The sequence below is a fragment of the Ranitomeya variabilis genome, chromosome 6 (assembly GCF_051348905.1).
Source record: "Ranitomeya variabilis isolate aRanVar5 chromosome 6, aRanVar5.hap1, whole genome shotgun sequence".
NCBI lineage: Eukaryota > Metazoa > Chordata > Amphibia > Anura > Dendrobatidae > Ranitomeya > Ranitomeya variabilis.
This window is the reverse complement of record NC_135237.1, coordinates 323,345,847-323,359,069: the sequence shown is the minus strand read 5'-3', so window position 1 is coordinate 323,359,069 and position 13,223 is coordinate 323,345,847. Positions and strand designations below refer to the sequence as shown.

The window sequence follows — 13,223 nt, the reverse complement described above, 5'->3', positions numbered from 1 at the left end:
GACCTATCCAGGTTTGAAGTGACTTTAGGGGTCCCATATATTGGAAAACCCCCAAAAGTTCTACCATTTTAAAAACAGCATCCCGACATTGAAAACTGCAGTCAGGAAGTTTTTTAACACTTCAGGTGATTTTCAGGAATTAATGCAAAGTGGCATGACAAAATGAAAATGTGTATTTTTACCACCTAAATGCCGCTAACTTCTGAACAGGTTACAACAGCCGGCGGACTCTAAGGCCACTATTTGGCCGTGAATTGCTATGGCAAACATCAGGACAACACAATCATGATCAGAGGGCACCGATTGGGATAAAGAGGAAGTCCCCTCACTCTGATAACCATTTATATGATGCAGTCTATTGACAGCAGCATCTAAGGGGTTAAACAGATTTGGATGGTGCAAACACTGATAGTGGCTGATGCATCAAGTTGTCAGCTATAGTGTACAGCCAACAGCTGCGGGATTGTCACCTGTATGGGGAGGCTATTCTCTAATAATAATAATAATAATAATTGCATCTCAGGTCAGTTAAAAGACGTATTGGTGGTCATTAAGGGGTTAAAAACTGCACACTGACATAAATAACTGCACTGTATTGCTTATTATTTGGTCAGTGATATTTTGCAGTCTGTAAAATAATAACCTTTAATTGTAAACTATTTCAATAATGTTATCTTTGTACTGAAATGCAAGGGTGGGACGCTGTCATTTGGACCATCTTACTGGGACTGTACTACATGTTATTGTCTATTGTTGGTTCAATAAAGTATTTCCACACTGTTATCCGAGTAGTATTCTGCCCACAGGGAAGGAGTACGGGCATTTAGTGGGATGAGCCCTGGACCATGAGGTCTTTCTAAAGGTAGCCAAGCCACCAGAGCACATACTAACCCTCGTGTCTCCCCAATAATATTCTATGTGACAGAACAATCATGATGGGTGTGACGTCGGGCTTTTCAAACCGGCTATAAAACGTTGGCCGAACGCTTTCATGGAGTTGATTGGTGGTCACTTAACGGCTGCAGGCTGGACAATATAAATTCACTCTTAAAGGGAATCTGTCACCCCAAAAAATCGAATATTAGCTAAGGCCACCAGCATCAGGGGCTTATCTACAGCATTCTGTAATGCTGTAGATAAGCCCCCGATGTAACCTGAAAGGTAAGAAAAACAGGTTATATTATACTCACCCAAGGGCGGTCCCGCTGCGGTCCAGGTCCGATGGGCGTTGCGGTCCAGGTCCGATGGGCGTTGCGGTCCGGGGCCTCCTATCTTCATACGATGACGTCCTCTTCTTGTATTCCTGCTGCGACTCAGTCATCGTATGAAGATGGGAGGCGCAGGACCCGGACCGCAGTGGGACCGCCCCTGGGTGAGTATAATCTAACCTCTTTTTCTCATCTTTCAGGACACATTGGGGGCTTATCTACAGAATGCTGTAGATAAGCCCCTGATGCCGGTGGCCTTATCTCACACGATATTTGGGGTGACAGATTCCCTTTAAGACGCATTTAGATGGCAGAGAATCTTCTCATGTGCAAAACTGACAAAACAATGAAGGAAATCAGATACAAACATCATTGGAAATCGGACAGTGTGTCAGTATTTACCATCAGTGATTTTCTTGCAGGAAAAAATAAAATAAACTGCAAATTACTATGTCCAAACGGACAGCACATGGACTGCATAGGGATGACAGGGTGCTGTCAGTGATTTTCCCCGGCCCTTTAGACCTGTATGGGTAATTTTGATTAGTGACTCGAATCAACAATGGACATGTTTTATTTTGCCACTAGATAAGCAAAAAAGACATGGACATGTGAATAGCCACATAGAACCCATAGTCTAGCCATGAAAAACATGGATCAAACAGGTTTGTGATTCATGTATGTCTGAATGAGGCCTTAGTAAGCAAAAAGACTATTCAGACGTATGAACAAGATTAAATAGAAATCACGTGAAACAAAAGCAGAGCAATGCCTGGAATAAAAACATCTTAGGAGAAATTCATGCAAATATCTTGCACACTTTGATTTCAGCATGAGAACATATTGTTACTTTCAGATGAACCATCCCATATTGTTGCATTGCTAAGTTTTCACACTTATTTTTATTGTGACCGGTTTCTTCAGCAGAATAATGTACAACCACGAACCAAAAGGACAATACATTTGAGGAAATGCATGGTACATTCTACAAATATTACAGGGTGAAGAGGAGTTCTGTGGATGGATGTGGATGTACAGTCTGAGCGGACTGCAAACTATGTCCGAGGAATGGTTAAAGGATCTGGGAATGTTTAGCTTGCAAAATAGAAGGCTAAGAGGAGACTTAATAGCTGTCTACAAATATCTGAAGGGCTGTCACAGTGTGGAGGGATCATCATTCTCATTTGCACATGGAAACACGAGAAGCAATGGGGTGAAACTGAATGGGAGGAGACACAGATTAGATATTAGAAAAAAACTTTTTCACAGTGAGGGTGATCAATGAGTGGAACAGGCTGCCACCAGAGGTGGTGAATTCTCCTTCAATGGAAGTCTTCAAACAGAGGCTGGACAGATATCTGTGAGCAGGGGCGGACTGGGCCGGGTGGCAGGAATGCATATGCCCCCCGGGCCGGTGCCTGAGCAGCTGCACAGGGCCGCTGGAGGACTGGCAGCGATTTTAATACATAGCGCGCCGAATCCCTCCAGCCGGCCCTTTAAAACTTAGCCAGGTCCTGTGTGCGAGAGTTGCCCACGCTGATAAGAGCCGCGGCGGCCCACACTAGTGAGCGAGCACGGCCGCAGTCCTAGTTCCTGCGTGTGCTCGGCTGCTGCCTGTGCCAGTGCGGGCAAGCAGGAGACCACGAGCGCACATGGAGTTATTTGAAAAGGCTGGTGCGCATAGGGTGCCTCCACCTGACTGTCTGACGCTGGCCGGCCTGCATCAGCGTAAGAGAAGACTGCTCACCAATGCCTGGGATCCTCTTCACCACCGACGCTGGACAGGACCCGACCCACCTCAGCCCTTCATCCTCCCACCTCCCCCTCCAATCTCAGAGACCTGGATGAGTCCCAAGATGCCAAGATGATTTTTTTTAATGTATATACAGCAGTTGCACCTATATAATGTGTATAGACTGCTATATATACATTATATAGATGATACTGCTGTATATAATCACTATACCACTATAATGTATGTATAGCAGTCTATATCTTATATAGGTGACACTGCTACTGATGTGTATATACCTTATATAGGTGATACTGCAGTGTGTGTGTGTATATATATATATATATATATATATATATATATATATATATATATACACACACACACACGTATGTATACACATATGTACATGTATACACAGCAGTATCACCTATATAACGTATATACACATCAGTAGCAGTGTCACCTATATAAGATGTAGACTGCTACATTATATAGGTGGTATAGTGATTATATAGATCAGTATCACCAATATAATGTATATATAGTAGTCTATACACATTATATAGGCAATACAGCTTCTGATGTGTATATAGGTGATACTGCTGTGTATATATGTCGTTATATAGGCGATACTGGTGTGTATATACACACAAACACGTACATATATACACAACAATATCACCTATATATAACGTATATACACATCGGTAGCAGTATTGCCTATATAATGTATATAGACTGCTGTATACATGATATATAGGTGATACTATCATTATATACAGCAGTAGCAGTATCGCCTATATAATGTGTATCCAACATTTGCAGCATCACCTGTATAATGTATAGACTACTGCATATACGTTGTATAGGTGATACTGCTGTGTATAGTTGCACTATCTGTGTCTAATATATATATATATATATATATATATATATATATATATATATATATATATATATTTTTTTTTCAGTTTCATCTATATAATGTGTGTACACCAGTCACAGTATCACATACAATATATAGGTGATACTACAACTATACACATCAGTCGCAGTATCAACTATATATTGTATATACAGTAGTTTCAATGTGATATATATTCAGCAGTCGCGGTGTCTCCTATGTACATCAGCCTCGGTGTCTCCTATGTGATGTATGCATCATAATATAGTATAATGCTGTCCTAATTACCGTATATTGTAGAGATGTGTGTATATATAGAGAGAGTGTAGAGATGTTTATATAGTATGGCCCTATGTATATAGTGTGGAATTCACACTATATATACACTGCTGCCACATCTCTACACTAAAGGAATATAGAGCGGTGTATATATTATAAACACGGTATATAATATGCCGCTGTGTATATAATAGATTGTAGTATACCGTATAAACTCGTGTATAAGCCGAGTTTTTCAGCATTTTTTTTGTGCTGAAAACACCCCCCTCGGCTTATACACGAGTCGTTGTCCCAAAAAAAACGGAGGGGGAGCAGCGGGTCACAGAGGCAGGAGCCAGCGGCTGTGGCTAAAGCCTGAACCGCTGCTAAGGAGAAATGAATATTCATTTCTCTTACAGCATTCACAGCCACAGCTGCCGGCTTCCAGCACACATCCCACTTACCGTCCCTGCGCACCCTCGTTGCATCTCGTTCCGGCGCCAGCAGCTCTTCAGGCCGAGCGATCACGTCTTCCGCTCATTAAGGTAATGAGTATTCACCCTTCTCCATTCCCATAGGCGTGGGTAAATATTAATTACCTTAATGAGTGGGGGACACGTGACCACAGGAGCTGCTCCAGAACGAGATGCTGCGAGGGCATGCAGGGAAGGTAAGTAGGATGTGTGTTTTTTTGTTTTTTTTAATCGGAACAATGCATACATGAACAATGAAGGAGCCATGCATACAAAAATGGGAATAAGAGGCCCATGCATACAAGGACGGGGATAAGGAGCCATGCATACAAGAATGGGAATAAGAGGCCCATGCATACAAGGACAAGTATAAGGAGCCATGCATACAAAAATGGGAATAAGAGGCCCATGCATACAAGGACGGGGATAAGGAGCCATGCACACAAGAATGGGAATAAGAGGCCCATGCATACAAGGACGGGGATAAGGAGCCATGCATACAAAAATGGGAATAAGAGGCCCATGCATACAAGGACGGGGATAAGGAGCCATGCATACAAGGACGGGGATAAGGAGCCATGCATACAAGGACGGGGATAAGGAGTCATGCATACAAGGACAGGGATAAGGAGCCCATGCACACAAGGACAGGGATGTGGGAGCCATAAAGACAAGGATGGGGATGAGGAGCCATGCACACAAGGACGGGGATAAGGAGCCATGCAAACAAGGATAGGGATAAGGAGCCATGCAGACAAGGATGGGGATGAGGAGCTATGCATACAAGGATGGGGATAAGGAGCCATGCATACAAGGACAGGGACGGGGGAGCCATGCAGACAAGGATGGGGATGAGGAGCTATGCATACAAGGACAGGGATGGGGGAGCCATGCATACAAGGACGGGGATGAGGAGCTATGCATACAAGGACGGGGATAAGGAGCCATGCATACAGGGACGAGGATGTGGGGACAATGCATACCTGGCTTATACTTGACTCAATAAGCTTTCCCAGTTTTTTATGGCAAAATTAGGTGCCTCGGCATATACTTGGGTCGACTTATACTCAAGTATATACGGTATATTGTGGAGCTGTGTATACTTCTACTGTCCTGCATAAATAGTGTAATTCTCAGTATCTATTCTTATTATGTATGTATGTGTGTGAATCTGTCTATCACTCCGATTAATTGTGAGAAAAGTAGCGTACTCTTTATTGGCCCATGTGGCAACGTTTCGGATCCATAACTGCACATTTCTCTGATATGGAAGTGAAATGTTGACACATGGACTAATAAAGAGTATAAAAAAAAAAATCAGTTCCATTTCCTTCCACAAAAGTGGTACGATTCTCTTCTCACTTGCTGTCCGTGTGCAGTAGTTTATTTATTTTTTTCTCAGCAGATGTTGCAGTCTGATACACAGCGAGTCAGACCATTGAGGAGATGGAGAAATTAATTTCTCCGTCTCCTCCACACCTGTGCTGCGAGAGCATTGGAGCATGGACACTTGGCTCACGCTCACAGCAGAGCAAGAGCCAAGTATCATTGGCAGATCACATCCGATGCCATATGCTACTGTGATTCCACCCTAATGAGCACCTGTATTAAAGGGAACCTGTCACCCCTCCAGGCGTTTTTAACTATAAAAGCCACCTTGTGCAGCACTTATGCTGCATTCTGTGAAAGTGGCTCTTTTAGTTCGGGTCCCTTCCAACGCTGAAATAATCGTTTTTAGAATTAGCCTGTCATACCTGTAGTTTAGCAGGGGGGCATGTCTTTTCCCCCCTGACACAAACGCCTCCCAGCCATCACTCAGTACTCTGCGCACCGGGCGCCGCCTTCATTAGCGTTCCCGGCATCTGCGCTGTAAGATTTTTTTCGGGCATGCGCAGTTTGCGCTGCCCTTCAAACTTACAGAGCAGGCGCCAGGGATGCTAATGAAGGAAGAGGAGGTGGCGCCCGGCTCCGAAGCAGAGACTGCTGGGTGGCAGGAGGAGCGCTGGTCCCCTGTGAGGGAGATGGCGCCTCTGCTGTGACTCCCCTGCAGAGTGGTCACTGGGCGCTGTCCTCCTCAGTCCTCTGCCATCCTCTGGGCTCTCCTCGTCCCCAGGGTGTCCCTGGCGCCTGCCTGCGGTGTAAAGAGCACCATGTAAATGGACCGGTGGTCGATCATGCGCACTGCGGCGCCATTCACATGTGGCTCTTCAAATAACGCCTTTAAGAGGAGTGTTGAAGGGCAGGACAAAGTATAGCAAAATTCACTGATCGAGGATAGGGAGTGTTATAGTATGTGGGCTGGTGGGGTTTGTGTAGCAGGGCTGTTTCTTTGTCCCAGTCCGGCGCTGTGTGTGTGTGATTATACAGTGCGTGTGTGCGTGAGATTATACAGTGAGGCTGTACGTGTCATTATACAGTGGGGCTGTGCGTGTCATTAGTTATACAGTAGGGCTGTGTGTGTGTGTGTGTCATTATACAGTGGGGCTGTGCCTGTCATTATACAGTGGGGCAGTGCCTGTCATTATACAGTGGGGCAGTGCCTGTCATTATACAGTGGGGTTGTGTGTGACTGTCACTATACAGTAGGACTGCGTGTGATATACACACACATATACACTCACCGGCCACTTTATTAGGTACACCATGCTAGTAACGGGTTGGACCCCCTTTTGCCTTCAGAACTGCCTCAATTCTTCGTGGCATAGATTCAACAAGGTGCTGGAAGCATTCCTCAGAGATTTTGGTCCATATTGACATGATGGCATCACACAGTTGCCGCAGATTTGTCGGCTGCACATCCCAAAGATGCTCCATACAAGGCAGGATGGATCCATGCTTTCATGTTGTTTACGCCAAATTCTGACCCTACCATCCGAATGTCGCAGCAGAAATCGAGACTCATCAGACCAAGCAACGTTTTTCCAATCTTCTACTGTCCAATTTCGATGAGCTTGTACAAATTGTAGCCTCAGTTTCCTGTTCTTAGCTGAAAGGAGTGGTACCCGGTGTGGTCTTCTGCTGCTGTAGCCCATCTGCCTCAAAGTTCGACGCACTGTGCGTTCAGAGATGCTCTTAGGCCTACCTTGGTTGTAACGGGTGGCGATTTGAGTCACTGTTGCCTTTCTATCAGCTCGAAGCAGTCTGCCCATTCTCCTCTGACCTCTGGCATCAACAAGGCATTTCCGCCCACAGAACTGCCGCTCACTGGATTTTTTTTCTTTTTCGGACCATTCTCTGTAAACTCTAGAGATGGTTGTGCGTGAAAATCCCAGTAGATCAGCAGTTTCTGAAATACTCAGACCAGCCCTTCTGGCACCAACAACCATGCCACGTTCAAAGGCACTCAAATCACCTTTCTTCCCCATACTGATGCTCGGTTTGAACTGCAGGAGATTGTCTTGACCATGTCTACATGCCTAAATGCACTGAGTTGCCGCCATGTGATTGGCTGATTAGAAATTAAGTGTTAACAAGAAGTTGGACAGGTGTACCTAATAAAGTGGCCGGTGAGTGTATATATATATATTTGCATGCTTGCAGCCACAAGACCACCTGTTCACCTGTACCAGAGAATCCTCACAGTGCGCATGATATGAGGATTCACACATAGTGACTGTAGACATGTAGCTTAAGATCCGACAACCCCTTTAAGGATGGTCCGCGACTCATGGGCCACTGCTGTGTGCTTGCCCCCCTGGCTAAAATTTGCCAGCCAGCCCCTGTCTGTGAGATGGTTTAGTGAATCCTGCATTGAGTAAGGGGTTGGACACTAACCAGGGGACAATTGGCCGCCTGCTGCAGTATAAACTAGCTTCAGGTTAAATATTACAGTGCTTTGCTAAACAGTCCTGAGTTCTAGCTAGACTAAAGGTACCTTCACACTGAACAACTTAACAACGATAACGATAGCGATCCGTGACGTTGCAGCGTCCTGGATAGCGATCTCTTTGTGTTTGACACGCAGCAGCGATCTGGATCCTGCTGTGATATCGCTGGTCGGAGCTAGAAGTCCAGAACTTTATTTGGTAGTCAGATCGGCGTGTATCGTTGTGTTTGACAGCAAAAGCAACGATGCCTGCAATGTTTTACAATGGTAACTAGGGTAAATATCGGGTTACTAAGCGCAGGGCCGCGCTTAGTAACCCGATATTTACCCTGGTTACTATTGTAAAAGTAAAAAAAAAAACAGTACATACTCACCTTCTGATGTCTGTCACGTCCCCCGGCGTCCGCGCTGCTGCTCAGAGCTTCCTGCACTGAATGTGTCAGTGCCGGCCGTAAAGCAAAGCACAGCGGTGACGTCACCGCTCTGCTTTAGGGCCGGCGCTTACACAGTGCAGGGAAGCGGACGCCGGGGGACGCGACACACACCGGAATGTAAGTATGTAGTGTTTGTTTTTTTTTACATTTACACTGGTGACCAGGGTAAACATCGGGTTACTAAGCGCGGCCCTGCGCTTAGTAACCCGATGTTTACCCTGGTTACCCGGGGACTTCGGCATCGTTGGTCGCTGGAGAGCTGTCTGTGTGACAGCTCTCCAGCGACCACACAACGACGAAACAGCGACGCTGCAGCGATCGGCATCGTTGTCTATATCGCTGCAGCGTCGCTTAATGTGACGGTACCTTAAGAGTTTATACGGGGAATTTTTCAACAGCTGTACTTTCTGGGCAGCGATGGTCTTTTTCTCTACATGTGGAGCCCATTGGGAAAAGGCACTGATAGAATGCAACACTGTACATAGTCTTCATTCATATGTTGGTGACATATAAGTACTAAAGGTAGCAAATGAATCACAAAGCCCCTGCCTAATAGAAAGGCTTGGCAATGGGGTAACAGTGATTTTATAACCTGAGGAAACTGATAGAAAAATGCCAATTGTCAACAAGGCCCAGGTCCATTATACATTTATCATTTTATAATTTTTCTTTAGTACAATTGTTCTTTTGTTTCTAATCCAACTCTAGGTCAGTAGGGTATTTTTTCCTATTTCTAGTTAGTGGTGTAATGAGAAAATGAGTAGGTGATCCTATTCATTAGGCTTCTGTACCAAGTCTGGAGAGATGAAATGGCCAACTACTATGCACTGGTGTCACAAGAAACTATTGATACAGACTTAAGGGTATTTTCATACAGATCCGCTTCTAAATTCATGTAAACACATATCTTAATAGTTTACTGACATGTCAATGAATAGCTCCAAAACACGTGACCTGTAATTGGTTACAATACGTAACATTTACCCACCTTCAGCATGTTACAGGGTCACAGTAGTCTTGAAGTCACAAGACGTACAGTGCTGACTACAATGTTAGAGAGCTCCCATGTCTAGCCAGGGATGTTACTGTGGAATTTCCCTAATAAGAGGCTAGTTATTAAACTGGAAAGTATGTCCGGCAAAACTGCTCTAGCCACAAGGAAAGCAACAGCACATGTTTATTACGCTCTCCAGACAGAAGGGATTTCCATAAGTAAGCCGGCAGAAGACAGAGGGTTGTGCCCAGAACTGGGTGCTCACTATGATTAGTCTAATGTGAATGGGAAAGTTAAAACATAGGGAATGATCAGACTAATGTCAGCCGAAATGGCCAATATTAATGGGCTCGGCCAACTGTTTAATGTGTATGGGGCCCTTGGGGGAGAGAGGAATCCAGCATGTCTAATGTCGGACTGCCAATCCTTTTGTTTCTGGCGAGCTAAGCCACCAGAGTCTGCTCTCACGGAGAGAACACAGGGGCGTCCGGCAGAGAAAGCACGCCTGTGTATATGGAGTAGTCCGCAGAAATGGCTGCCTGCCATCTATTATGTACGGGGCCCTTTACTGACAATGGAGTTTAGGGTGGTGAATTTCACTTACACTTCAAACACCGTATCCTAACTCTATAGATGGAGCCTCCAATGACCTGTTGTGTTAAGGTACCGTCACACTAAACGACTTTATAACGATATCGCTAGCGATCCGTGACGTTGCAGCGTCCTCGCTAGCGATATCGTTTAGTTTGACACGCAGCAGCGATCAGGATCCTGCTGTGATGTCGCTGGTCGCTGAATAAAGTCCAGAACTTTATTTGGTCGTTTGATCGCTGTGTATCGTTGTGTTTGACACCAAATGCAACGATACCAGCGATATTTTACACTGGTAACCAGGGTAAACATCGGGTAACTAAGCGCGGGGCCGCGCTTAGTAACCCGATGTTTACCCTGGTTACTAGCGTAAAATGTAAAAAAAACAAACAGCACATACTCACATTGCGTCCCCCTGCAGTCTGCTTCCTCCTCTGACTCAGCGCCGCAAAGTGAAAGTGAAAGCAGCACAGCGGTGACGTCACCGCTCTGCTCTCACTGTACGGCGCTCAGTCAGTCAGGAAGTGGACGCAGGGGGACGTGAATGTAAGTATGTGCTGTTTGTTTTTTTTACATTTTACGCTGGTAACCAGGGTAAACATCGGGTTACTAAGCGCGGCCCTGCGCTTAGTTACCCGATGTTTACCCTGGTTACCAGGGGACCTCGGCATCGTTGATCGCTGGAGAGCGGTCTGTGTGACAGCTCTCCAGCGATCAAACAGCGACGCTGCAGCGATCGGCATCGTTGTCGTTATCGCTGCAGCGTCGCTTAATGTGACGGTACCTTTAGTCTTTAAATGTTGCTTTATTTTCTTTACTTACTATTTACTGGGGTCATGTGGGTGAGGCTGCACACAGCTTGACTATCAGAGGCTGGTAGCAGGGGGTCAATTAGACCTTGGCCAGCTGGCCAAACAGTGCAAGTGATTAAATTATCTGCCAGTAGGGGAGATGCAGAATTTCCTACTTACTACTTCAGTGGGTCTGTAGTACTTGAGATCAACTTTCACATGGACTTTTCCAGTCTCACTGCAGCGGCCCACTTCATTTTCATTCTTGCCCTCCCACCTGTAAAGAAGACAAACACATGATGACCAAAAAGGCTCTGGTAGAAACATTTGGCTGGTTTATTAAACTTTCCCAAAAGCCTGGTGTCAAACTCATCTCCCTAGGAGAGCGTAAACTCATTATGGAACGGAACAAAAGGAGAAGACTTGTCACTACAATAATTTCCCAAATTGTCAAATTCTCTGACATCCAAAGTGTGCATTCCAAACCAAAGCCCTTGTATAAACCTTAATTGGAAATTAAGGGGTAAAAACCCTGTGTACACACTTTTTTTTTTCTCAGCTGCCATTGCAACTCTCAAATGTGTAAAATATTACAAAATATCTGTGTGTGGCAAAGGATTGAACACAATGATAGATCTCAATATTTGGTTATAGTTATAATGCACATTTTTCCTGTTTTTACATTTTTCCTCTTCGGGCTGTTTGATCAACCTAAATTTCCCTTCCTCCTCATCATAAAAGGTTCTTATCTGTTCCATCTGTACAATATAAATACATGGACATTTTTTCAGCTGAGATCATGGACAAATATTTATAATGTGTAAAAAGACAGTTAACATCCACCAAAAATATGTGCCGTGTGATCAGAGTACTACATCTGGTAGCAGGACACCTCATGTCCATAGCCATTCCCACATCATGTACGCCATATAGCCAGCATATAATTGTAACAAGGTAACTATCTGCTGTTCACTACTAATCTAACCCATTTTGAAACAATAACATTTATTTCACAGCTGCGGTCACCAAAGTCATCATGTTATCTCAATTTTCCATTACTTGGCATAATAACATTTTGTAAATCCAGACAATCATTCGGTAAAGACATTTCAGACCTAATTTTTCTTAAGACTCAATATTTTATATTTTAATAATATATATTTTTTAATAGCAACATTCTGGGGTACATAAATTAGACACCATTAGGTTTTAAGTTTGCAGGGTTTTTTTTTCCCCACAGTTTATCACATAGTAAAAGAACAAGTTAATTATAACCTTGGAGGTCGGCATGAATGATTTAGAGTTTAGTATTTTGGCATAAATGTTATTTCAGGGTTGTTGCATTTCGAGAGCCATAATGGTTTTACTTGTCCGGCGACATATCCTGCAAAAAAACAAATCCTAAGTTAAAGCTTTTATTAGTAACAATTTTTGGGTACATGTCACTTATTGATTAGCATGAACTTGATTTTGCGTGGGGAGTTAGAAGGTGAGCGTTTTTTTTTTGGTTTCTGGCTACAATGGTTAGTTACCAGTGCCCTTATGGTGGCCGAATAGTTGACAGAGGGTGTACCATTCCTCTATACAACTACTTGGTTATCGCCAATACCAGAAGCTGTGCCAGGAATCTGGCTGTTTATTACATGGGTGGTGCTTGCGATGATCAATGTGCCTCTAAAGACTCCTCTCTTGCGGTTTTTCTACAGCAATGTATCTCAAAGGGTTAAACCATAGTGATGAGCGGGCGTGATCAGATAAGGTGTTACTCAAGCATGCTCGTGTCCTAATCGAGTATTTTCAGCATGCTCGAAAAAAAATACTTGAGTCTCCACGGCTGCATGGATTGCCTGACAAACATCAATTAGGACAGAAGCGTGCTTGAATAACACCTTATCTGAGCACACTCACTCATCACTATTAAACTGTCCTTCTTGAGCATGTCAACTTCTCTTTATGAAAACTGCCCAATGTAGGATTTAAAAGCAAAGTTCATGGGCATCAACTATTTT

At 44.2% G+C, this 13,223-nt stretch overlaps 1 protein-coding gene across 2 annotated transcripts in view; it reads right to left on the bottom strand.

The window, feature by feature from the left end:
- GMDS (GDP-mannose 4,6-dehydratase) overlaps positions 1–13,223 on the bottom strand; it is a 964,998-nt gene that overhangs the window by 151,870 nt on the left and 799,905 nt on the right. For both annotated transcript variants that reach the window (XM_077269772.1, XM_077269773.1), the window contains exon 10: positions 11,395–11,491. In XM_077269772.1, coding sequence (XP_077125887.1) covers positions 11,395–11,491 — 97 coding nt within the window. The remainder of the gene's footprint in view (positions 1–11,394; positions 11,492–13,223) is intronic.